Here is a 26,388-nt window from a genome sequence, read left to right as displayed (position 1 = left end):
ACCTCGTTAAATACATAAATAACCTTTGCTGGCTTAAGCGCTGGCAACGTATACGCTAAATTGCCGATTGCTCCGTAAAGTAAAATTGTCACACTAATGTTCATCATAATACTAAGCAGCTGTGGTTTCTTCCACACTTTTGTACAAGGCTGTGGATGAGGAACCGAACAACCTAACAGCCCACCCCTTTATATTGACTTGTGACGTCAATAATATATCGACGTCAATAACAGCGCGGCGCATTTTTGTTTCTTCCGACTTCGATCTGTCAAATAAACTTCGCCAAAGAGCCTGTCGCTTCCCTTAGGCGACGAAACGACGGCAAGCCCACCTTCCTGTCTTCAGCAACACCTACCTTCTTTTCTTTTTTTTTTCTTTTTGCCCAATGTCACAACCAACAGTTGCGAAACTCTAAGACGCCAGTATTCATCTTTACTTATTTATTTTGTTAGTCTATTTCTTACTTTGTTGTAAAACGTAAAACCAGGGTTCCTAAATACTTAAAAAAATGCTTTCAAGGACCCTGGCAAAACATTTTTTGTCTTTTAAAAGTAGTAGACCTTTCTTCGATGTAAAACATCAATTAAAAGATGTATTGTACGAAATTATGGCGACTTCGACCAACTTATTTTTTACTGAATTATAAAATTTATTGCAATTAGTGCAATATGCCGTTGAGGTAGCTTTATGCTATCTATCTATCTATCTATCTATCTATCTATCTATCTATCTATCTATCTATCTATCTATCTATCTATCTATCTATCTATCTATCTATCTATCTATCTATCTATCTATCTATCTATCTATCTATCTATCTATCTATCTATCTATCTATCTATCTATCTATCTATCTATCTATCTATCTATCTATCTATCTATCTATCTATCTATGAAGATGCAGAGTCGCACTCATCCACATGAACACTCGCACCCACTTTTCATCTGGGTTTATAAATAAGCGTTGCATGTTCTCTTGTTGCCTTCCTCACGCTCCTTCAGATACCTCTTATCATCAACAGCTTATCTTACTATTTCGGTTGTCAGACACTGTCTCATACGTTCATTTTATTTTGTTCTCAATCTTCAAGACGTTTTTTTTCTTACGTTCTGTTGTACCTAGATGGCGCGGCGATGCCTCACTCTTGCCACCCTAGGGCACGCATTTCATCGCCTTCCGCGAGGTCACCGTTCAGACTTGTTTACTCTCGTTTGCTCAGCGACAGTGTTTACAGCGTTATTTTGTTGTCCGTAAACGTCCTCTTCCTAAAATTCTTCAGGTTTATTTTCTTTCTTTCAAGCATTTTGCTGTATACATTTCAATTTTCTATCCAACGCCTTATAACTCTAGCCGTCTGCACATGCTTCCTTCTTCTATCCATTTTTTTCTTTTTCTGCACTCGGCCCGGCTGCATTGCCACATGTGACCATCCCTTTCCCGGACGATGCTGAACCTTTCCACTTTCTTTATTTTTTCTGTTTTCGTTATTAACTTGCACGCCTGCTGTTTACTCCTGAAAGCACGTGCTTTCCTTTTGGTTTCCTCCGGTTTTTCAAGTTCCTTATTTCTTCGCGCGAAATATTTAAAAGTGCCAGCAAGAGAAAGCAGATGCGCCGCCTTAACCCGTTTCCGTCACCGTCCCCGTGTTTGCTGTGCCCGCCCCCCAGTACGACCCCAATGTCTTTCTCTTCTTCGTTACGAGACAACGCTAGAAGAAATCATTTCTTAAAAACAAGAAAATTCGATTGCCTTGACCGTGCAGTTTGTTTTAAGCGCGTCACTTGCCTGCGCTACCCTAACCTGCTCTCTTTTAATAACTTGCCTCTTTCTCCTCACTTTCCCTCTTCTTCGCGTTACATCTGTTCTCTTTCCTCTCCACAGCCCTTTGCCGCTAGTTTCCTCGGCCTCCTGATCTTCTTCGTCTTTTTTTTTTCTTCTTCCTTCCCGTCTTGTCGAGCGGCGAGCGCAGGAATGGGGAGGGAGGACCAAGACCAATAAACACTTTCTTGCGCTCTGTTTACACGGCGCTTAATGGGCCATTAGCTTCCTGCACGAGAAGAACGCAGGACGGGGGAAGGCGAGCAAGACGCGCTGCGCAGGACAAGAACAACCCCATCCTTCGCCTCCCTCTTTCTTTTTCCTTCGCAGCAACTATAGTCGCCGACTACTAACCCCATCTTTCGCGCTTCGTGTGCGGTATATATGTTGCGCAGGCTCTTTCTTTCTTTCTTTCTTTCTTTCTTTCTTTCTTTCTTTCTTTCTTTCTTTCTTTCTTTCTTTCTTTCTTTCTTTCTTTCTTTCTTTCTTTCTTTCTTTCTTTCTTTCTTTCTTTCTTTCTTTCTTTTATAGCACGTGCTTCACCACTAAACGTTGGTTCCTTGCGAGTTCTCTGCCAGCATGAGGAGAGGCAGGGACGGAGGATGATGTAGAGAAAACGCAACGCTGACCATAGCTCCGAGCGCTGCGGCGCCTTGACGCTTTCGTTCTTTCTTTTTTAACACGAAAGTGTTTAATGCCGGTTTCCACCAAGACTTCACTGACGTATATTCGTCACGGAAATGACGTCGGCGATCGAATGTCAAGGAAGAACTAGAAGAAAAAAAAAGTTCCGTTGAACTCACGACCTCTCGGTCCGCGACGATAGCTGCCGGGCGCTCTATACCCACTGCGCTACCGCCACACATGCAGGAGGCTTCACAAAGGCAGCTTTTATATCTCACATATTCCTCCCACAGTGCTCTTAGTTGGTGGGGTGGTGTCGCCATCTGGGAGCGGTAAAGTGAACTAATGCATCATGATACTAACGAGCGCCGACTGGGAGCTCTTCGGTAGTCTCAGCGCAGCGCAGGCTTTCGCTGCAATATTGTAGGAAATGATCGGTGAAATGCGGCGCGCGTGGTGATTCGATTCGGTGACGACGCAGTTGCGTGATCTGCCTTTCACGTCAGCGTGTGACGCCTCCTCGTCAGCGTAGGGCAGCTTCCAAATGGACCAACGATGTTTCTCCGCCACCGTCGCGCGCGCGTAGCTTGAGCCGTGAATGCCTTCGCGCGTTCACGGCTCAAGCTACGAACTCTGCCTATCGCGTTCCTGAAGCATTCTGTGGTAACGTATGCATGAATGCTGGCGTAGGTTACCCTTACTGGAGAGCGCAGACCTTGCCCTATCTCTCCTCAAATGACGACGCTTTGAAATAGTGCACTGCGAGTACCAGTGTTTATTATGTGCATGTTGACGCCATCTTTGCGTGGCATTCACCATATGCTGCGTCCAGCTGTATGTTAACTACTACAGCTACCCCAATGGTTTAGTCATGATCATGGACGTTAGTCGTTGGGAGGGAGATGCGCAGCCAGGTGTCAACGTGGGTGCATCTACATCAAACGGTGCTATAGCTGCCAAGCACCAATAAACATTGTGCAAGCTCTCGTAAATCAACGTACAATAAGCATTGAACTACTTCTGTGAGTACAGGTTCTACCTTCGTGTTATACCAATTCCTATGACGGAGGGTTAAACCATGTTGTTTCTTTCCTCTCTCTCTCTCTCTCTCTCTCTCTCTCTCTCCCGACTCTCATAAGACAGTGTCGCGGGAAAGCACCACCGACATATTCGCGTTTTAAGAGGGGTTCCGTCCCTGGGCAGTCACGATCTTGGGCTGTCATGTGGCCGAGTACTTATCTACACTTTTTGATGGTGACAACACCAAGACAAAGGAAGTTAAGCAAAACCAATTAAAATGCTAAATGAAATTTAAATTCATCAAGATTTCACTTGGTCAATGTAACACTGATCCCTCATCACAGTAAGCTCTTATCATATAACCCAGCCCTTTGAAGAAGTTATCGCAATCTGCACCGAATGTATTAAATATAAAACACAAAGGCTTCAAGTAAGCGATAATTGTAGAGTGGTAATACCAGGCCCAAAGTACGGACGCTGGTCTCTAAGTGGTCAACGGGCAGCCAAGAAAACGGTCTGCTCCGCGTGTCCACTTCAAGTGCTGCTGCTCGACACATCGCGTAACGTATGCCATGACCGAGTATATAAACAAATTTCGGTGTTCTATACGTTCAGAACCACGATTACGAGGCAAGCCGTAGTGAGGGACATTCGACTGAATTCGACCCGCTTCGGGTTCCTTAAAATTCCGCTCAATCCAAGTACACCGGTACTTTATTTTTTATTAAGGCAGAGTTGTTATGCTCGAGGTTTGCCGTGTGTCATAGATAGAAAATTACCATCGTCACGAACCGGCACGCGCTCTCTTCGTCCTTTTCTTTCTCTTCTGCTTCGCTTCCAGAACACGCGCGCCGATTTGTGCGGCGTGCGAATTCATTAACACTGACGGGCGAGAGAACGAGTGCAGACAGAGAGAGAGAAAGAAAGTAAAAGATAAAAAGAAAGAGATAAATTATTGGCGAAAGACATTTCTTGGTAAGGCGATATTCGAACCCACGTACCCACGATCCGAAGGCGAGCGTCGTAACCACTCGGCAATCCAGGCACGCTAGCACAGCCTAGCATAGCGTTGTGTTGTATAATCTAGCAAGGGGTGTATAAAGGGAGTGAGGGTGAGGAGAAGGGCTATGAGGGTCAGGAGGAGGGAAAGGAGGAGGGCAGAACGTGTACAGAGGGAGAGAGAACGAAAGAGATAGAAAGAGAAAGATAGAAATAGCAAGAAATGGAAGAATGGGAAAAACAGAAGGCGAGAGAACGACTACAGAGAGAGAGAGAGAGAAAAAAGAAAGACATATAAAGAAAGAGAAAAAAAAGAGAAGAAAGAGAGAAAAAGATAGAAAGAGAGAGATATAAATAAAGAGAGAAAGATCTAAAAAGAAACAGACACAGAAAACAGGAAAAAAAGGAGCAAGCATAGCCTTGTATAGTATAGAATAGCAAGGGGTGGGAAAGAGAGAGGTGAGAGGGTAAAAGCCTAGCCAAGCCCGGACCGGCTAGGCGCCCAACAGCTCTGCTGTGTCCCAGACTTGCGCTACGTAGAGCAAGCTGCGCTTTTTCTTTTATTTTCTTTTTTTTGCACTTCGTGTCCATCGATATGCCGTCACCTTGGCTGAGGAATCGAACCCGCGCCCTTGTTCTTAGTAGCGCAACGCCATAGCCGCTAAGCCACCAGACCTGGCAGCGGTCCGAGCTATCAACACGACGTTGCGGCGCGCGAAGAAGCATTTGACAACCAAGTTGCCCGGTGTTCCTAGCCTGCCGTCATCCGGTGAAGACAGGCCCAGAGCACGGATGAAACAAGCCCGCTAAAAAGTAAAGACCAACAACAACACCAAAAACGCGGACATTTTCTCGCGGAAGCTAAGAACTGCAGTTGCCAACGGGCGAATATGACCGAAAAGGCCGCCTCGATTTTCCTCTTCTTTCTCCCGTAGTCGCAGGAGCCACGAGGCAATTTCCAATATGTCTCGGAAGAGTTGACGGGGGTTACGGAGTGACGGCGGGCCATGGACCGCTCTAGGGTATGTCAGAGGTGCGAGAGAAGGAGAGACATGGTGGAGAAGAACGTGTGAGAGAGGAAGGAGGAGGGGGAGGGGGGGGGGACTTGGGAACCCCCACGGCTGCGTTCTTCGAACAGCACAACGCCGCCGCCCTGCCCCAACGCGTGTTTCCCCACGCGGCGAGGCTTTGATGGACGAGGATCTATCGGTTCAATCGGCGCTGTCATCGATTCGCAGTGAGGGAGAAGGGGGGAGGGCTCCCCGCGGAACTTCACTGCTGACGCAGCCACCACCCCTTTGCTTCTCGCGACCCAGCCCCAAATTGTTTCTTCATTTTTTTTCTCCTTTTCATTCTTTTACCGGTGCCGAGGAAACTACTTCCCGCTGTAGTCGTCGCATTGGCTGAGGGAAAAGCGGGTAGTGCTCTGTAAGGTAGCGGGTATAGGGAGTGGCTGCCTCTCCGATATAGAAGAGGAGTGCGCGGAACTAGAGGCCATGGCAAGTAGGACGGTGGCGGCGGCGGCTTACACGGACACTTGCCGACACTCACGGTGTATTACTGGTATACGCTTCCGCAACAGTTGCGTACAGTGGCGCGAACGCTGTTGGAAGCGGTTGTCACATTTGCTATTCCCGCCGTCCGGCCCTACCACATTCGTCACACTCAGTCTGGGAAATATTGCGTGTCAGCCAACCGGATCATACTTTGACTTTGTATGTCGAGGAGCGTTTTGCTTGGCGGCGGGCGCCAGTTAAATTTTAGTTGAAATCCACCAGTATTACGGAAGCTTTGGAAAGTAATGCACGTAACTTGGAGTTTGGCTGCACGCTTCAGTTTTCACGCCGGAAGATCGGTGACGATAGTTATCGCTTTTGCCCCCTGCGCTACCAAATAACGTGCAGCCTTCGCTGTCTCTGCTGAGAGTTAGGTACTGCTGCACTCAATGTGTTCTCCTGACGCTTTTAATTGTCTGCGGCTTTCGTGAGAGTCTTGGCCTGTGCGTGGCCTTCGCGCGCCGCGCAGCCGGTGCCGATCACGGAGGCCACGGCTTGTGAAAATTATTTGTTTTAGTGGCATGAGCACCGAGTGGCACTCTTCTTTCTCTTCCAAGCACTTCCGGTCGAGCCCTTTCTTCCGGTTTCCCGAATATTCGCAAAACGTCATCTAAAAATAGAAATCGATGGGTCTGGTTCAAGTAAAGAGTTATATTGAATACGCATGTTATAGGAGCATAAACTTCCTTGAGGAAATGGCCTATTAACTGTCAGGATAATTAATGAAAATTAATAGATTGAGTTCATTAAAACATTGTGCGCAGTTGGGATCGTTGCAGCACCTGGCGCAGCAGATCTCGACCACCAGCTCCTTAACCCGATTTTATTTTCGATTCATGGGAGCCGCCATCTTGGGCTGATAAGCGATTGTTTTGCCGGCTTTCTATGTCGTAAATGAAACGATCATGGTCATGAAACGTTGAATGTACCGGCCCAAGCGTTTTCGAGCGTGCGAGTTCACCGTAGCACTGTTTGTTTATTTGATACGGATACAAAATTGCAGCGTTATCAGTCCAAGATGGCGGCGCTTGAGCGCGTCCGTAAAATGTTGTATACGTGGCCTACGAGATCCGCTTCGGCAGCGTGCTAAACGCAACGTTGACCCAAGGAATATAACGGGGCACACCAACGCCGACGTAAGAGTGCCGCCACCAGACACCTAATTCAAGGATTAGGGGAGCCTCCAGATATCTTTTCCCAGCTGCCTTTATTAAGGCGAAAGCCTTACATGCCTCATAAAACACGAAAATTGACCGGCGTTTCCCGTCGGCGTCCACACGAGTGTAGCAAAAAATCACCACCACGTGATGACGTCAGCATATGACGTCATCATGACGTCCCAGATCGCCAAAATGTGTGAAGTCACTATGACTTCATAGTGAGGTCACATGATGACGTCGTCACATGCACCTTAGCTTGGTCAACGGTGGGCCCATCACGGAAGCAGTGCAAAACCAGGTGAGGTGCCCCCGATCCTGGAGGCAATGCAAAACCGCGTTAAGTGCAGAAAGTGTTCGGAGGGTGACGGCGCAGGAACAATGCATCGACTCAGAAGAAAAAGAAGGTGGCTTCCGCATTCCATTCTTCTTACGTGCGTGCATAAGGGACCCTGTGAGTTTCTTTTTTAATGATGCATCGCATTGCGTTCAGCGACTTATTTTTATGTCACGTCTTCAAGCCTCTGTACACACATGCACCCTCTCCCCGCTTTCCTAAGGCGGTAGGCCCATCGCAGGTATTTCAGTTCGCAGCAGGAGACGAAATCTGAAAGTTGAATGCTGGGGATAAAAGATATGGAGGTATAGTACAAAGGATGTGAAAGACAAATGCGAGAGCCAACAGAGAAATGAGGACCCTTCCTTATACGTGCGACGATAAATTGTAGCCCTCCGCGATAAGGATAGGTTACAGATACCACTCTCCCGCCACTCACAGCGCGTCCGCCAGTAAACGTTAAACCGACATCGTATAAAGAGAGAGAGAGAGAGAGAAAGAAAGCTTATGGCAAATTTATTGCCGTGTTTTTTGTAGGCATGTCGAATGTTGTCGCGGAAGTAGCCCACAGTAGAAGGCAGTTAGATCGAAGAAGGAAAAAAAAATAAAGAAGGTGTCTTCGAGAACGTACGCTTGAATCAAGAGTAACGTAATATGTTCTTTCTTTTGTCCTTACTTTCTTCGCCTGTTCGTCCGACGTGTCCTATTCCAGTCCCATATCATCTCGGTGGGCAGATCTATTCGTTCGTCGTGATTTCGTCATCAAAAGGCGAGCACGAAGAAATAAGCTCGACACTCGAGAATACCAATGTCAAACTACGATCGTACGAAATATATAAGAGAAATAAAACATTGAAACAATCTTTTTTTCATCTCCTCCGCATGCGCTTGTTCTTTCTCAATAACGTTTCTTTTTTTTTATTCCGTGCCGAATACGCTGGCTTCTGTGTGTTTGTACTCCTCAATCGAGCGCTTTTCAGCGGGTCTCCTATTGACCTGCATGTCTGAAAAAGATGTCGTACGGAGATCTCTACAGCATGCATAATTGAATTTGTTCCCGCAAGCCAATGCTCCCGACCACTTTTTCTGCATCTCTTATTCGTCTTCCTCACCCCTTTCTTATTTCCGTGTTTTCAACCAATCTTTCTACTAATCGTTCCCCCGGAAGCACGCGCAAACACACACACAACACAGAGATAGATAGATAGATAGATAGATAGATAGATAGATAGATAGATAGATAGATAGATAGATAGATAGATAGATAGATAGATAGATAGATAGATAGATAGATAGATAGATAGATAGATAGATAGATAGATAGATAGATAGATAGATAGATAGATAGATAGATAGATAGATAGATAGATAGATAGATAGATAGATAGATAGATAGATAGATAGATAGATAAGATAGATAGATAGATAGATAGATAGATAGATAGATAGATAGATAGATAGATAGATAGATAGATAGATAGATAGATAGATAGATAGATAGATAGATAGATAGATAGATATCGCATTGCGGATAGAAGTAGGCGTGCCGTGGCCAACGAAACCATGGCGACCACAGGTCACAGGAGGCACCTAGCAGGCTTCATCCTTCAACGTTTTCTTTCCGTGGTATGCGGATTGAAAACGAGTGTCTGCCTATTATGCCATATGATGTGGCGACAGAAAGAAATAAAACGCCCGGCTATACGAGAATTATCCCACCGGTACGTAACAAGTTCAAAGTGAAAAAATAAAAGAAAAGAAGAAATAGAAACAGCGCAGCCTAAACACACCAGACTGATGTGCATGGCTTCTCTGATATTTTTTTAACAGGGAAGCTGTTTAGTAAATCATTCCTTGTGAGTCGATCGCAGAAAATTATCATCCTCTTAATGGGTATGTGCCACAGAATTTGGATCAATCCTACTACTCACCGCCACGGCGTGGCCTGTAATAACCCTGAGAACGAGTACACAGAGAGAAAGAGAGCGAAATAGAGAGAGAAACAGAGAGACGGAAAGAAAGATATGAAGTAAGAGGAAGAGAAAAATTCTTAACGAGGCGGGATTCGAGCCCGCGTCGTTAATAGCCAACATTCACTTCACTTAACAGCTAACATTTTCCTGTAATTCTACACCGTCATCTTCCGTTACTCTGTCTGTCGTTTTCCTCTCTCGATGCCCTAAAAATTCTCTCAAGGGCCGTGCATGTGTTCTCGTTCATTGAATTAGTTTCACTGCAGTGAGAGCGTTAAGTTAGCGTCTTTCTTTCAATATTTTCTCTATTCCAGCTTTTGTTCTAATTTTCTTCGTTAATTCGTGCATTATTTTTTGTGTACCTGTTATATTTTCAATATTAATGAGAACTAACAAAAAAACAAATTTCCCTTCTTTAGTTCATTGATAGTAAGTGTCTCGTTCTGGCACGCTTCTTGCCTTAGGTGGTGTGTGAGGGATTATTGGTCAGCTGTCAGCTTGTGAAAAGATCACGAGGTACGGGACGCCAGCAGGCGGAAAAATAGTGTTCCACACTCGCCATCACGGCTGCGAGCGGCGCTGAATAACGCTCCCAGGTTTAAATGCACAGATATACCCAATAAAGTGGACGGGAGGATGACCGCCACCGTGGCTCAATTGGTAGTGCATCGGACGCGTTATTGCTAGGCTGCAGGTTCGGTCCCGATTTAATTTCTACTCGTTTAGATCGCAGTTACGACAAATAACATATCCTGTATTCTCCTTGACTTGACTGTCTGTTAGTTCTAATTAATATTGTGTCTAACAAAGAAAAACGAGCCCTTAAAATCCCCCTTCTTTTGTTGTTTCATTTTCATGAAGACAAGCTAAATCCTTGCCACATTGATACATATATAATAATTCAAGAAAAGCAAAAGAAACATCTAGCAGAGAATATAGTGTGTTCTTTCATAAAACCTGCCAGCTCGCATCTATCATCAAGATTATCGAATATCCGGGTAACTGAGCATTCATGTTTTCTTTATTATGGCTAGGAGATGGGTTTAGAAAGTACCCATGCTTCGGTACTTCTAGAAAGCATTCATCAGTGCGAAAGGACAGAGGTGGATGTTTCCCCCAAATGTTACATATTCTGTCAGAATAAATGCAACTTTGCTGCAACAAATTCAGCACACACAGATGCCTCAAAAGCAATATTATCTTTCTATTCTTTATGTAATATATATATATATATATATATATATATATATATATATATATATATATATATATATATATATATATATATATATATATATATATATATATATGTGTGTGTGTGTGTGTGTGCGTGTGTGTAATTGATGTGGTGCGTGCTTGAATCCAACTTCAAAACAAGCGAGCGACAGTGACAGAGTTCATGCGGCAGAACGCGAAGGTTCCCTTATGCGCCATTACAAACGATGGCAAAAAAGAAACCGCTTGCGAAGCGAGGTAACTTAGCGTGTTAACAGAGGAGACCACAAAGCAAAACGATATGCGAACAATGCAGCAGAAGCAAAAATAGCGGGTATAGAAAATAGGGAGTGTCCGTAAGTCGACCAGAAGCCAGAACGCAAAACAGTCGCAGAATTCCGCATACACGTCTGCGGTTGTCCGATACGGCATCGACGGACGAAACCGGCTACGATGTGAAGGCGGATTGCGGTCTGTTGACGTCCCCCTGTTGCTATATAGGGAAGCGAGCCTCGCTTCGATAGGCAAGCGGATTAGACTAAAGGAAAAAAAGAAGAGTGACGTGGGAAAGGAAAGGCAGGTAGGTCAAACCATACACTCATCCAGCCTACACAGGGGAGAGGGAGATAGGAGAGTGCGTGTTGACACCACAGATAGTCACTGAAGTCTGCAGAGGTCCGTTTCCGGACTTTATGAACGTATTCTTGGCGTTGTGCTCAATATCACAGGGTGAACGCATGCAGACGAAAAAGAAAGATCGGACAAGTTGTTCTCCTTCTTATGTTCTGTCCCGTGACGAAACGCACTTCCAATTTTTTCACTGCCGGTGAGGCAACATGACGAGTTAGAAACGAGGACTGGGGTTACGACACCTCACCTATATTTTGCGTTTGCCGTATGCTGTTGCTGCCCCTTTTGTGCGTTGATCACAAAGACAAATCGATAAGGAGAAATAATTGTATATGCCTAACGCCTCGCGCGATTCTTCGCGTTCTTTTTGTATTCACATTCGAAGGTCGCGTGATGGAACTGCAGACCTCTCCCATAACCCATCCTGCATCAGCCATGGAGCACGCCGCGACGCCTTCAGTTATCCTACCAGTGCAGTCGACGCCAGTGGCTAGGGCTGTTAGGCAAACGAACATATGAACCATCCAACATACAAACAAACAAATGAACGAACAAAAACAAAACAATCTTTAAATTACCTGCGAGAGATGTTTGTCTGATGCTACGTTTTATTGGTTCCGTCCGCGCTCCGATATCGCATCGCATCTATGCAAAGCCCGCTGCCAAGGTTGGAGCTAGAAAAAAAAATCCTGCCCCTACCGAAGGTTGAGCCCTTCTCAGAGAAATCCAAGGAGACGGGGGATTGGTATCCTGTTAGATCTCGGTGGCATCCATGGCTTGAAGACAAGGACATCTCAGAGCGCTCGGAGCTGAAGGGAATTGCTTCGAAAGAACTAAGCGAAATCTATACCAAGAGCTTGCAATTTCGTCTAGCCGAAATTTCACCGCACCACGACAGTGCTGAAAAGCGTTTGTAAGGTGACCAGTCAAACGTAGCGTAAGAGTGAAAAGGTAAACCCTGTTTGGGCTGAAACCCAAAACTTTGGGATGTTGGCGTTGCTGTGTTCGGGCTAGACGTTTGCCTTACGTCAAACACTTGAGATGTTACGTCAAACACATTTAGATTCGCCATGGCGAATCTAAAAGTAGTCTCTCTATTCTTGCTCCTTTACTTCGCAATAGGCCACCTGCACAAAGAGGATGGCAGTACGACGCTTTCATTTAGCATGCCAGTGTCGCCGACTTCGGCTACTAAGGGCACGGGGAATTAAAATAAATTCCAAGTACAGTCGACCCATCCTAACCAAGTTCAAGTTTAGCAATGTTCACTCTTCTCATTTCGACCGTAGACCACCCACATGTCATACGGCGCATGCGCACTTGGTCATTTTCGGATATTGGAAGCTCCTTGTGCTAAGCAATTTGAGGTATCATGTCAATGCACATAACGCGCCACAGCTGCTGCTTCCACCGCCCGCTATACTGGGTTCACACTCGGAAAGCATCTGCCTAAGGTGCCTATAGAATGTTTGTTCTGGTGATGTTATCGACTGCTGAAAGCTTCAGCGCATTGTGTGTGACATGTATAAATAGGCGGCAACATTTAAGGATGCAGCAGCGGACGAGCATTTGCCAGCCTGACGGTTGAAGATAAATATTTCATGGAATGACACAAGACGTTGTAAAAACAAATATTATACGCACGATTTGCATCTTTTGCACCTTCTCTTCAGGAATCGCTGACATTCAAGAATCGCTGAAGCAACAAACACACAAAACCATCCTGCAAGAGGAACCGGACCTTAGCTGACGATGCAATCGCCACAGAGACACTGAGTGGAGTATATTCGTTTTTCCGCCACTAAGGTTGTCCATGGGTCGCGGACATAGATGACAGTGTCGTTGCGCGCGCGCACGTGTTCCTGCCGTTGACATCAACACTGCTTCTGGCTGCCCCTCCTAGGCACGGTAGACGGGAGGAGTCTCAGCGTGGCAGCCACAACAAAGCGATACTGCTGACGGCGGCGATTGCGCCGTCTCAGCGGTGGCGTCCGTCTTTCTTGCACCCTGTGGCTCTCTCTCCACCTTTTCTTCCTTCCTTCCAGCCTTTCATCAATACAACGACTGAGAGAAAGTTCGAAAGCATGGCTGAATCAGCAGAAAACAAAGAAGTGAAGATTGAAATGAAGATTGAGAGCAACAAAGGCGATGACCGTGAACTCCACCGCTTCCAGCATTAAAACTAGATGGGAAGCAAAACTAATAACAGGTACTTCGTAGATTTGTATGGGCCAGGCGAACATAGGAGAAGGGGTATGGTTGAACAGCGGTTTACAGCGCTGTTAGACTGCTACTCTGGATTCAGTTACGACGGAAAGAGAGACACGGAAAGACGGAACAGAGACGAAAGGGAGTATCAGAAAGATGACGCCATGAAACAGCAAGAGAGACGTGGAGAGAGGGAGACACAGGCGTCTTTGCCAGACGGCGTAACAGCGAGTAGATAGGGAGAACTGAGGGCGAAAGAGGCGAGATTGAGGAAAGAGAGGGTCCAGCGCAGTTCTCCATTCCTCCCTCCGTTCCTCTCGCCGTGGTAGCAGCAGCAGCAGCAACGACAGCAGTCGACGACGAAGCGGGCCCGCGGTGCCACTGCCGCTGTTCTCTCGGGCAGCCGGATCCCGGGATCTCTTCCCTATCGACCCGGGGCGGGAGGGCTTCGGAGAGCCCGCGCCACGTCCCGTCGTCGCCGTTGCGCTGCAGCCAGTGCTGCGCCTGCGCCGCCCGATTCCACTCGCCCGCCCTCCTTCGCTCGTCGTCGTCGTCTTCTCTGCCTTTCGGCGTGCCTTATATTCCCTCTGTGTTTGTTTTACCCGTCGCCGTCGCCAGCATTGTTACACGAGCGGTCCGCCCGGCCCAAGCGGAGCGGAGAGGGCGCGCGGGAGAGGTGGGTGGCGCCGCCTTTGCTCGGTGGGAGGACGCCACGTCACCGCCTCCTCTCCGCACGGCCGCGCTTGGAACGAGCAGTGACATCGCGCTGCCTGGCCATCGCTCTCTGCCTCACTCTCCTCGGAAACCGTTCGTTTAAACTAATCTAATTCAGGCCATGGGGAGCCGCTACTCTCTTCTCGGCCACGCGGGGCCGCCGACGATCGGCCCTCCCCTCCACGGTGCCTGCCGCCGTCTCACAGCTGCTGCAGCCGGCGCAGAAACCGAGCCGGCCGGAGTTCGCAAATCGAGCCGCGGCAAACGGGGCCATCGATGAAGCGTCCCCGCTGTCCGTTGGGCTCCGTACTCTCTCGTGGACTGTGAGAGCTTTGAATTGGCCGCTGTGCCATCAGTGTGATGGGGTTCCTCATCTTCTCTCTCTCTCCCTCTCCCTTCCGCTCGTGCAGAGCGGTCGTGGGCGTTCCGACGTGGTTGCTGGCACAGTACTAGCGTTTGTAAATGCAAATTTTCTGGGTCAGAGGCAGGTGCGCTACGATACCGTGAATGTGTTAAAGTTAAAAGCACCGGAAGGGATTATGTCTATCATATAAAATCTAGTTGCATCTGCACTAGTTCAAACGTTGCCTACATGATCGAATGTTCATATCGCCACAAACGGTACATTCGCGAAACAGGACATCCTGTTAATGTTAGATTAAACGCGCATCGCGCGGACATGGCAATGAAATTACCGACAGCACTGACGCACCATTTTAATCTAGCAGGTCACAACTTCGACGATCTCAAACTTTACATACTTCATTCAAATTTTGGTCCCCAAGAGACAAAATATACAGTCATACCTTATTCACAAGGCTACGGAGTCACATTCAAGTAGGAACCGAAACTAGCTTTTAAAAAAACAAAAGGACTTTTGAAAAGCTTTTAAAAACATGTTGTAATCAAATTTTAGCGCACTCACGCTTACCAGTACATTTTATGGGCTCTTGAGGGCTTGGCCTTTCATTTGACGCAATAAAAGAACAACTGAAGATTGCTCTGTCAATATCCCCTTTAAACCTAAAAAAAATTGTGAATGGTTCGAATAAACATATTTTTCTCGTTTATTTATATACTGAACAAATAAACAGACATATACATACTTATACCTAATACTTTTACCGGTTTATCGTAACGTAACATCATTTCCTTGTTAAAAAAAAGGATAAGATACTCTGAAAAAAAATTAATATGCAAATGAAATATGAGAACCTGAGGACATGCATACGTTTTTCTATTACCCTTAGAGGCCTGTAGGAAAGCAGGTTCCATTTAGAGCGCGCGACGACACATCTACTTCGTCTGAGCAAACCAAATATAGTGTCGTGATTTACGTGCGCTCACTTACAATACGTAGGTGCGTCCATGCCTCCACGATATGACGAACCTGCTGACTAGTCTGGCTTGAACCTAAGCACAAACTTATACTAAAAACACGTGATCATATTAAGAAGAATAGGTTAGCATAACAACTATTCGCTGGAAATACGAACAGAGAGTCGCTATTACAGTGAGCGGTGGCAGTGAGGTTTCGGATGCCTGGAGGTCCCTTTTTATGTTTCATAACTGTGATGCAAGAAACACAACATCTGCATTCATTCTGAGAGCGTGCTTTCACCGGTACAAGTATCGAATGACTACTTTTATTTATTGTTTATTCATTAAGGCATGCGTACTCGACCTGACTTTCTTCTTTAAAGCGTGCATTTCTGTAGGGCAGTAGTGTTAAAGGGAGAAGGCTGTTTTACGTACAGTAATGAGAACAGCTGAGCGGTAAAATGGGGATTAACGACATTTTTAAATAAACATTATGATCGGCATATAACAGCATAACGTCAGGTAACAATTAACGCAGTAAATATATAAAAGTCTTGGGTGAGAACAGCACGTAAACCCTGTTATATTGAACGGTACCGCACTGCACTGACATCGCTCGGTAAGAAAAAAATAGAGATCGTGAAATTAAGTCAACGTTAAAGGTCACCTTTTAGAACCAGTGTTACCTTGAGAGAATTGCAGAGGGATAAAGCCAAGAGCTCATTCTTATAATCCTAAAAGTGCATCAAAATTCAAGGACAACGGCAATGCGGGGTTGAGAATACCCCTGCAACAAAATGTTATGGAAATGAATAAATAGCTTATTTCCGGACGGTTGATCCGGAGAACACTTTCCAGTCGAAAAAGCACACTCGAAGAAAGCAGCTAAGGATAGATGCGCAGATAGCACGCGTTGTGGGAGTCTGTGTACCTGGTGATTTCACGAGCCAGATAGGAACATTACGAGCCAGATTACGCCAAAAGCCGCACCGCAGATTCCTGTGAAGAAAGAGAGATGGCATTCCCGGAGATGTTAGCCTGGTTTATCGCCTGGCTTTCCACTCCAGGTGTTGGGTGATGGCTATGATATATCCAGTGATCACGTATACACACACGTAGTACGTAAAGCCACAAACGCACATATATAAACCAAAGAGTCATTCATAAAGTTTCGTTAAGGCGAGTAGTCCTCAAAAACACCAACAGCGCTTTTGTGTAGCGCGTCGCACAAAGGCTGCTTTGCAACGGGCCGAGAAGGTACTGCAGCTCCAAGCTCAAGCCGTGTTGTATATGTTGTGCTGCCTTCAGAATCTGTCGTTCTGTGTCGTAACGGGAACAGTCACACAAGACGTGGTTTAAATCTTCCCGAGTGTTACATGTGGTGCACGTTGGATAGTGCGACTGCTTAAACCGGTGCTTAAAGTAGTTCGTATGGGCAACTTCGAGCCTCTGTCGGTGAATGCATCTTTCATCTTGCCTGGTTAGTCCTTGTAGAATAACAGGCCATTTAGCCATCTTAAACCTTGTAAAGGAAGCGGAAGCTTCAATTAAGTTTAAAACGACTTGCATCCCAAGACATGACGAACTCGACCTTGTGTCAACGCGCTACGGTGCCAAGGTACATGATGAAATACGCGTTCTCGTAACTTTTATTTTCATCGGAATCCTCGCTGGCAGTTCTTCTATCTTAAGCTACGTTTTGTACCACGCAATGACTCGCGCTGCTTTGATAACTCTGATGATAAATTACCTGTGCGCTTGACAAAATTATTCCCCTTAGCTTATTTAACCTTTATTTTTATTTTTCGTAGCCATTACTTATACGGAAATATCATCAACTTGAGCCGGTACACTTCAGTATGCGAGCAGTGACAAGTGGTCGCGCTGATGGCTCAGATGGTATACTGAAACAAGTAACATATGGCCAATTCATTCATTCATTCATTCATTCATTCATTCATTCATTCATTCATTCATTCATTCATTCATTCATTCATTCATTCATTCATTGCGCTTTCCATTTCCTTTCGACACGTCTTCGGCTCGCTTCGCACTCCCAATCGGAGCTTCCGGTATTCTATATAAAACTGCAGTTGATATGCACGCGTTCCGTTTGGAAAATGCGCGAGCTTTTAGGACAAATTGCATAAATAACGGCCTCTCTCTGGTTGGTTCGCACCATGTGGTGTACCGCGAGAGGAAGCGGGGAAGCTGGGACTCACAGCAAACCGGTGTGCAGTGCGGGCGCGTTCGCCCGAAGAGAGGCAGCGCCGCTGGCAGCGGTACATTTGCATGTCGAGGACCGCGCCTCCTCTTCCGGCGTCACCAGGCAGCCGCCTCCGACTCGCGTCCGTTCCTATTTGGTTGGAGCGACGCAGCTCTTGTTGAGCTGTCTGCCCCTCTTGGAACACGCGCAGAGATTTCGGCTTTCTTGCTTCGAATTCGGTTGCGCGTCTCTTGTGTTGCTTTAATCCGATTTAGCGCAACGGACTGCGTGTGCGCGTTGCCGTCTTCTCTTGTCCGTTTGTTCAACTGACACGAAGGATACTGACAATAGCGCAGTACTTTCCTAACTTTTTTTTTATCAGTGCAGGCGGGGAACTAGACATGTAGACAACTCAATCATTGGAGTGCGATTGAATGAGGGCGAAGTTTTTGTAACAGCATATACCAAACATAATAAACATATGTGTACTTTAGCCATAACAGTAGCCAATAGCCAAAACAGTAAACAGTAGCCATAAGAGGTGCTCCTCTTATGGATACTACAACTGTCTCTGCCCTGTTCCTGTTTTTCATGTAACAAAATTGGCACCACGAACGACGTGTTAAGCAAGCTCAGGCACCAACTATAGCTCAAGAAGTTCTTCTAGAGTACCCTTTATTTTGCCAAAGCTATCCAAAGTTGGCCAACATGGTTCATCAGTTCGGCAACGTTGGCCAGTACTGGTCTCATGAGAATGACTACAGTAGTTTAATTCGGTAAGAAATCATCATCGCCACTGAAGTAATTGCCGTGATAGCCTATTACAGAATGTTGGTGCAAAAAAGGATGAAGAAGACATTATTCATGAAAACCTAGCCGAACTAACACAGACACATTTCAATAATTTTTTTTGCACTTTTCTCACTGTTAGTAAAATATAAAGGGAAGTTCAAAGCACGGTTATTCAACCTCAGCAGACTCACAGCTGAAGTTGAAAACCGCACAAGCTCAGATACAAATTTCGTCACCGCATATTCAAATATCAACGCTCCGCGCCAAGTGCTATGGTAGTCTTACCAGTTGGCGATCGAACAATATGTGATTCAGGCCCCGACCTTGAGGCCCACCAAGCTAGTTTAACGTTCCGACATGAAATTTGTTATCAAATGCAAGAACTTTCCGCTTTTCGACCTTTTCAGGAAAGGTCGATTACTTTAAAAGGCAGACATGCACGCGAATAGCTGTGTCAAAATTGCCAGTGAAGAAGCCTACTAATTAATGTTTTAGTCAGTCATTCTTAAGTGCATGTTAATATTGTACAACTGCGGCCCCAAGTTGCAGTGAGCCAATCATGCCTGACTCGGAAATCCATAAGGTAAGTGTTGGTTCTGTGTCAGTACGCGAACGCTTACACCGTCAAGGACGTGTAGGCAGTCCGCAGTGCAAGTACTGTGGCTCCTGTTAGACATTTGAACACCTTAGAGTGCCCCGCATTCCGTACGCAACTTGAATGACTAATTAAGGAATACAGACCGATTGGACTAAAATGTGACACACTTGAAAGACGCCTGTTTCCTAGAGGTGCGCTGCTCGACGTGACCAGGCCTAATGAGCCCTTTTAACATTCTCGAACGAAACTGATTTGGGCTTCCGTTTATAGAGTTTTTATTTCGTTTTCCTACTTATTTCTGTCATTCTATCTATCCGTCTATGTTTTTTCTTCTCTTCTGTTTCGTTTTTTCTTTCATCCTGTCTTCATTTCATCTACCTGGGCTTGCTCCTTCCCTCTTTCCTTTGTGTCATTGTATCTTTGTGAATACGTATCAAATTATAGTTATAATACTCACAGGCTAGCTCAGATTTTGACGCATACGATCCCAAAAATTTGTTATTTAAGACAGTAGCCTTTCGCGACCCTTCAGAATCAAAGCCCAATTTCAACTGAAACCGGTTGTTTTGAGCAGTTGAATTGCCTGTAATTATTACGCACACGTTCGGACTTCACCCGCATGTGACATACACGGCCTCAAACTGTACGCCCGCATATTGCGTTTTCGAGCCCTAGCTAATCCCGTACTTTACCAACCCATATTTACGTTCGTAACTACCGGCATTGTAGAAACGGCAAAGATGGCGCTATCAATTAAAAAAAAAGTACTGCTAAAGATAATTGTTTAATGACCAAGACACAAATGAATTAATGGGAAACGCATTACTCCTGTCGTCGGGTTAGTGCGGGATTAAACTGAACAGTCTTTGTTTCCCACCGGGAATCGTTTGTCGCGCTTGCAGCGAGACGACGACGTTGCGCGAATGGGGAACACAGGACGCGATTGCAGCTTTATGAGGCAATGCTACCTGCAAGCGTTGCGGCTTATATTCGAGCACTGCCACCTGATAATGCCCGCGGGTCGTGGTGTTGCTCAAAGGAGGAAGTGGTGTGCTACCTTTTAATAAATGCGTGGAATATAACAAAAGGATTATCAGCAACAGCTTGCAGTGATTGTGTTAGAAAATTTTTGGCCAATACTAAATGTCGATCAGAGGAGAGCCTCGAAGTCCCGAAGCGGCCATTCGACGAGAAATTCAGAGGCAACTGATGATATCGTCTGAAGTCCCAACTGATTCCCTCAACAGAAGCCCCACGTTGTGGAACGCGGGTTGTGATCATGTGTTTTAAATTATTTCGTTAGAATCAATTCCTTATCCAGTTGTGCCTAAGCTGGTGCTGACAGTAAAGGTCAGACCTGAAGCGCAATCTTCCTTTGCAGTTTACTGGTGCGATGAAAAACAGTTCACTCCGCACCAACACTCGTTGCTAGCATAGTTAGCGTCCGAGACATTCCCGTACACGGTTGCAGAAGAGTTGCGATCTGGGTCACTTGTACGCACGAATTCTTGAGGATTGGGACCAACCAAAAGACGACGAAGCTGGTTCTCATCCACGTGGACGACAGAGCGTGAAAAGCACGCCGCGAGGTCGCAGGTGTTTCGAGGCGTCCTACATCTTTCATGCTTGTCTCGCGTTTTTCGCTGCGAGAGATGGCGGTACAACAGGGGCGGCTAACCCAAAGCGATAGTTGAACTTCCGTGGAAGCTCAGCGCTGCTAGTTTTTATGCCCATCGCTTTCTGGGAAAGTTGGTAACTCGTGACGGTAAGAACAGCGCGAACATAATAGCAGAGGACGAGGAAGAAACACACGTGACGACATATTTGGCGCTGCGTATGATCGTGATCGCGACGAGCGTGACGTGTTATCAAAGCAGACCCAAGTTGTCCAACATGTCTTGTCCAAATACTGGTATCGCGTTTTCAGACAGTCGTGATCTTAGCCCCAGAGAGAAACGTGATCGCATCAGTTGAGAGAGGCTGTCGTCGGGGGGACAGCCTCTCCGGACTCGGGGAAAAGACCCCGAATCACTTAGCAAGCACGGGCGCTCTGAAAGGCAGGTGCGAACACATCCGGTAGCGATAAGGAAAGCTTGCGCCCATAGGGAGGGGGAGATACGAGAATTGCCGGGAAACCCCGCGGTCGCAGCGCTATGCCCCTCTCGAGACAAGGGCGTCCGCGCCCCCGAGCGGTAGCCTCGAGCTGCGTCGACCTCGCAGCAGAAAGGCAGAGACATAAAAGCGACAGAGAAATGAGAGAAGGGAGAGCGAGGGGCTTGGCGTCGGGATCGATGGCGCGTCCCAGTCACGTGGTGCCCCATTGAGGCGCCCCCGAAGGCCCTCTCACTCACCCCTCTCGCTCTCAACCCCTCCTACACGCGGCAACGACACGTGCGCGCCAGTTTTTAGACGCCGACCAGAGCGTCCGCCGCGCACGCCCGGAGGACAGGGTCGCGGCCGCTGGTGTAGTCCCTGCCTTGAGTTAGTATACGATGATGTTATAACGCGCCGGCGTTGAGCACCGCCTTGAAGATCGCCAGGCCTACGAGCGCGATTCAACGATTAGTAACTCGGATCCTGAACCCACTAATTTGGGATAGCTACATTTTACCTAGACGCACGCGTAATTCTTCGAGCGACTGCGATGACCAGAGCCGCTGTGTCAGTGAAGCTTGACCAAGCGGTTACGCATAGCGGCGCGAACTAACAGGCCTTGAAAAAAAGAGTCACACGTGCCTTACGAGAATGATGCCTCATCCTATTAGGAATGAATGCTTGGCGCTCGCTGTCTCTTTCTCTCAGTTGCATGGCGCGTTTTTTTAAATGATACTTTCTCTACCTACTTACAAGAATTTCGCGTGGTAGGTGAATATCACGACGAATAAATTTGCGAATATGTTCACGAAAGTTAAATGTGCGCTGCATACTAGTACCACCGAGCGACCTAATATAATACCTCGCACATTGACTGATTATGTAGTGAGTGTGAGCACACTTCTATTCTTCGTGAACAAAAATATATTATTTATTAAATAACCACATAAAAATATTTCACCAAATATATCCTCACATGCCATCGCTCTACCAACAGAGCGACACTTTACAGTCGGAACGTGGTCCACCAGTTCCAGTGCTCCGGCTTGCCTAACGTTTTTTTTAGTATGATTTCGTGCCGACCAGCTCAGTTTTCTATCGTTTTATAATGAGCGAATCAATTTCTTCGAGATTTTTCATTCATTTATTATTTCGGTAGGTGTTCCTGTTCGCTTGCCCTTTCAGCAGATATCCTCTAGGATGAGACTGTGCCACGACGACACAAAAAGTGCGGAATACTAATATGTAGCGAGATGCATGCCATACTTATTGATACATGCATATGCTATCGCTATTTATTGGCCCATAAGCGTAATATGTTACATTCCTGCTCGTGATATCGCCGCGTAGACATCTCACACGACGTATGTATACCTGATTAGTAGAGGCAAGCTGTCAGCCTCTATTTGGTGAGGATTTTTTTCAATGGCCACCCAGACAAAGTTCAAATGGCAAACGCCACTGCACCGGTAATAATAATAATAATAATAATAATAATAATAATAATAATAATAATAATAATAATAATAATAATAATAATAATAATAATAATAATAATAATAATAGCCATGTGCTTAATACGTCTCAACCTGCCTTTCAAGGCCAGGGTGGCATATACCCGTACACCCTGCACCATCGGTGATGGGTTGTTAATCTTCGCGGTCTGTGTCAACCCAGGAACTGTCAAAATAGGCAATGCAGATTTTATGAGAACACACGAAGCGTGGATCAAACAGGAGGGAGATATGCCGGTCGTTACAGCTGGTGACTTTACATTAATGTAGACATCGCACATGCAGACAAGAGAGAATGCTTTGTGTCGTTTGTCGCAGAAAATATTGCATTTTCGTGCCGTAACGAATCACAACATCCATCGACGCCGTAAACATCATGTCTGTTTTCTTTCTTCGTCCCTGTCTAGTCGCGCTTTCCACTCTTCATGCCTATAGATTTGGTCTCGGTCGCACACGTCTCGAAGGTGGTCGCTGGATTCAGTGCAGTATACCGCAGCGACCGCAAGGCGACCACCACTGCAATTACGCAAAAGCAACGATAAATAAAAGTATTACGTCAGCAGTTGGGGTGTTGGTCGTCTAACATCAAGAGTGGTGGGGTGCTTGTATAACGCGCATTACGTTACAGGTGCTTGTCTAACAGCTTAGCATTACACCCACTTTCACGGGGTGGAACGGAGACGGAATCGCTTCTTGTATCTTTTTTTCTTTTTTCATGCGGGCATGGCATGTGAACCGTGGTTTGCATTAAGGTAAAAGTTGCATACTAATAATACAGTGACCTTTCAGGCAAATATACATAAACGTTGCATGAGGCTTCAAGACGCATGAGAAATAAGTTTAGCAGTCGTGCACGCACCACCATATAATTTATACACGATTCAGGTAACTGCGTCACTAAAGCTTCGCCTCACATAAATTTGAATATGTGTGTTGGATCTGTTGATAGTTAACGTTGATAAATACATATATTAGGAGTTATGTCGGGTAGTTTGTACGTACGACCTACTTCGCATGACTAAAACTCTAAGTTGCTTCTTAGAAGAAGACAAGTCCACTCGTCGATACGTCGACTCCAGCGACACTACATGTTCAAGGTTTTTTTTATCGCTTAAAACATACTAGCAATTTGAGCTCAGAAATGTTTTTCCTTTACTAATACCGACATCCAAAGTGACAAAAAACATGGCTGATCCCTCCGTCATAGGAATCAGTATAACACGAAAGTAAAACGTATGCTTACAGAAGTAGTTGAATGTTTACTGTACATTGATATATGAGCTTGCACAATGTCTATTGTTGTTTGGCAGCTACAGCATCGTTTAACGTGGATGCACCCACGTCGACGCTTGGTGGTAAATATCCATCCCGACGACTAACGTCCATGATCAATGATTAAACAGTCCTTTGTGGTAGCTGTAGTAGTCAACGGTGAGAGCGTCACAGAAGAGCGTCGCTGATTAGACGCAGAACTTGGGCTAAGGTCGCCATCCCGCGGCATGTTAAAGAGTTATTGAAAATCACGGCCGGGCTAGAGGGAAATGCAACGTGCGTTGCGTCTCCTCTCTAGCCCGGCGGGGATTATTCTCGGGGCGAGCGTAAGCGGGGAACGCGGTTGCAGTCAGGCGAGGCAGGCGCTCGTTGCAGAGCTATTTTTAATATGGATGAATGCTATGAGCGAGGCCGAGGCTTGGGCTAAGGTCGCCACCTCGCGGTGTGTTAAGGCTTTGACGAGTGTGAGTGAGTGCACTTCTCCTATTGGAAACGCGCCGAATGGGACGGACACGTAGCAACGGCGCGTTGCAGGAGCTAATCGCGGAGGCCACGTTCGTGATACATAACTTCACTTTACCGCTCCCAGACATCGACACCACCCCGCAAACCAAGAGCACTGAGAGGAAACTGTGAGATATAAAAGGCGCGTTTGTAAAGCCTCCAGAGTCTATGACCGTGGCGCAGTGGATAGCGTGCCCGGCATCTGTTGTCGCGAACTGAGAGGTCATAGGTTCGACTCCCGTTGACGGAGCTTTTTTTTCTGCATTCAGATCGTGTGCATTTTTCGACGTCATTTCCGTGACGGAAATACGTCACTGCAGTCTTGGTGGACCTCGGCATAAAGCACTTTCGTGTTGAAAAACTCAAGGGGTCTCTTATGCACTCACATAAGATGACTAGAAGGCGAAAGCCGTCATCCTTTTCTTCTCATTCGATGTACTGTTCCTGCCCCGCCACCCTCAGAAACCTTTCTGCACCTAACGTGGTTTTCCACTGCCTCAGGGTCGGAGGCACCTCACCTGGTTTTGCACTACCTCGGTGATCGGCCCACCGTTGACCAAACTACGATGTCATGTGATGACGTCATCATGTGACGTCACGGTGACAACATGATGACGTCAAATTGACGTCACTGATTTCGGCGATCTGACGTCATCACGTGATGATTTTTTTCCCATCGCTCGTGTTGACGCCGCCGATGTGGGACGCCGGTAATTTTTCGCGTTTGATGAGGCATCTAAGGCTTTCGCCTTAACACTTCTGAAAATTAAGTGTACTACTTGTACAAAGAGTGCTTCGCATTAATATCTCTATAACAGTCCTTTTGTCGTATACGCAGTGTTGACAACAACGTCCGTGATCTCTTTCCGTCCTCGCAGGTGGTGTACCGCGAATGGACTTGCGCCATGCTGGTGCCCGTGTACGGTCCCACGGCGGCCGATGCCGGTCGCCGGAAGACCGCCGACGGCGGGTCGCCAGCACAAGCAGCAGCGGCAGCAGCGGCAACTGCGGCGCCGCCGACGGCGGCGGCGGCGGAAGGGAGCCTCGCCCAGCCGCCGCCGCCGCCTCCTGCACCATCGCCGATGAAGCCGTGCCGCGAGTTCTGCCACCGCGTCGAGGAGCAGTGCCCTTACTTCCACCCGGCTGCCAGGGAGCAGTACGCGGGGGAGCCCGTATTCATATGCATCGGTCAGTGCACGATCACTTACGATTCATTTCAATGCTTTTTAAATAGCGGAGCTTTTGATGGTCGAGGTTAATCTCTGCGTAGCGTAACCCAGCTCCTAGCGGGTATCTGCCGCATGAATTGGGCAAGCCCCACTACTCACCTCCGGTCCACTAAACGTTACGAGCAAAATCAGGCAATGAAATAGCAATATGATGCCATTAGCTCCGCAGTTTAACGAGTCTTCGCAACGTTAAACCAGTGAAGCTGTTTTTTTTTTCTTTCATTGAACAGTGAAATAAAGAAGCAGTCACAAAAAAGCTACTACAGTGAGTCGCCTGAATATGTGACTGCCCCCTAACACTCTAAAAAAAAAGAGCGAGTGAACAGGACATGTTTTTGTCCCACAACAATAATCGTCATCTGTCTTATGCGCCTCCCCTTGCAATATCGCCGCGCGCCCGGTAATTCCAGGTCCCGAACGACGTGCGCGTCATAAGCATGACATGGCATTGTTGAGAGGAAAGTAACTGGCGCCGAGTTTTCAAGAAAGGAAACGCAAGCAAGCCAGTTTACTATTATTGTTGTGACACAAAATGATGCCCTTTTTACTCTCTCTTTTCTTAGAGTGTGGAACGATAGCAAACGACAGCGCGTTGGACGCGCATCAC

At 46.5% G+C, this 26,388-nt stretch overlaps 1 protein-coding gene across 2 annotated transcripts in view; it reads left to right on the top strand.

Moving 5' to 3' along the window:
- The window catches only part of LOC119386093 (uncharacterized), a 149,839-nt gene that overhangs the window by 67,221 nt on the left and 56,230 nt on the right, over positions 1 to 26,388 (top strand). For both annotated transcript variants that reach the window (XR_007415450.1, XM_049413604.1), the window contains exon 2: positions 25,431 to 25,740. Coding sequence is in view for 1 of the 2 variants with exons in the window: in XM_049413604.1 (XP_049269561.1) it covers positions 25,431 to 25,740 (310 nt within the window). In the remaining variant the exon portion in view is untranslated. The remainder of the gene's footprint in view (positions 1 to 25,430; positions 25,741 to 26,388) is intronic.

This window comes from Rhipicephalus sanguineus, chromosome 3 (assembly GCF_013339695.2).
Source record: "Rhipicephalus sanguineus isolate Rsan-2018 chromosome 3, BIME_Rsan_1.4, whole genome shotgun sequence".
NCBI classification, from domain to species: domain Eukaryota; kingdom Metazoa; phylum Arthropoda; class Arachnida; order Ixodida; family Ixodidae; genus Rhipicephalus; species Rhipicephalus sanguineus.
This window is presented reverse-complemented; position numbering and strand designations above follow the sequence as displayed.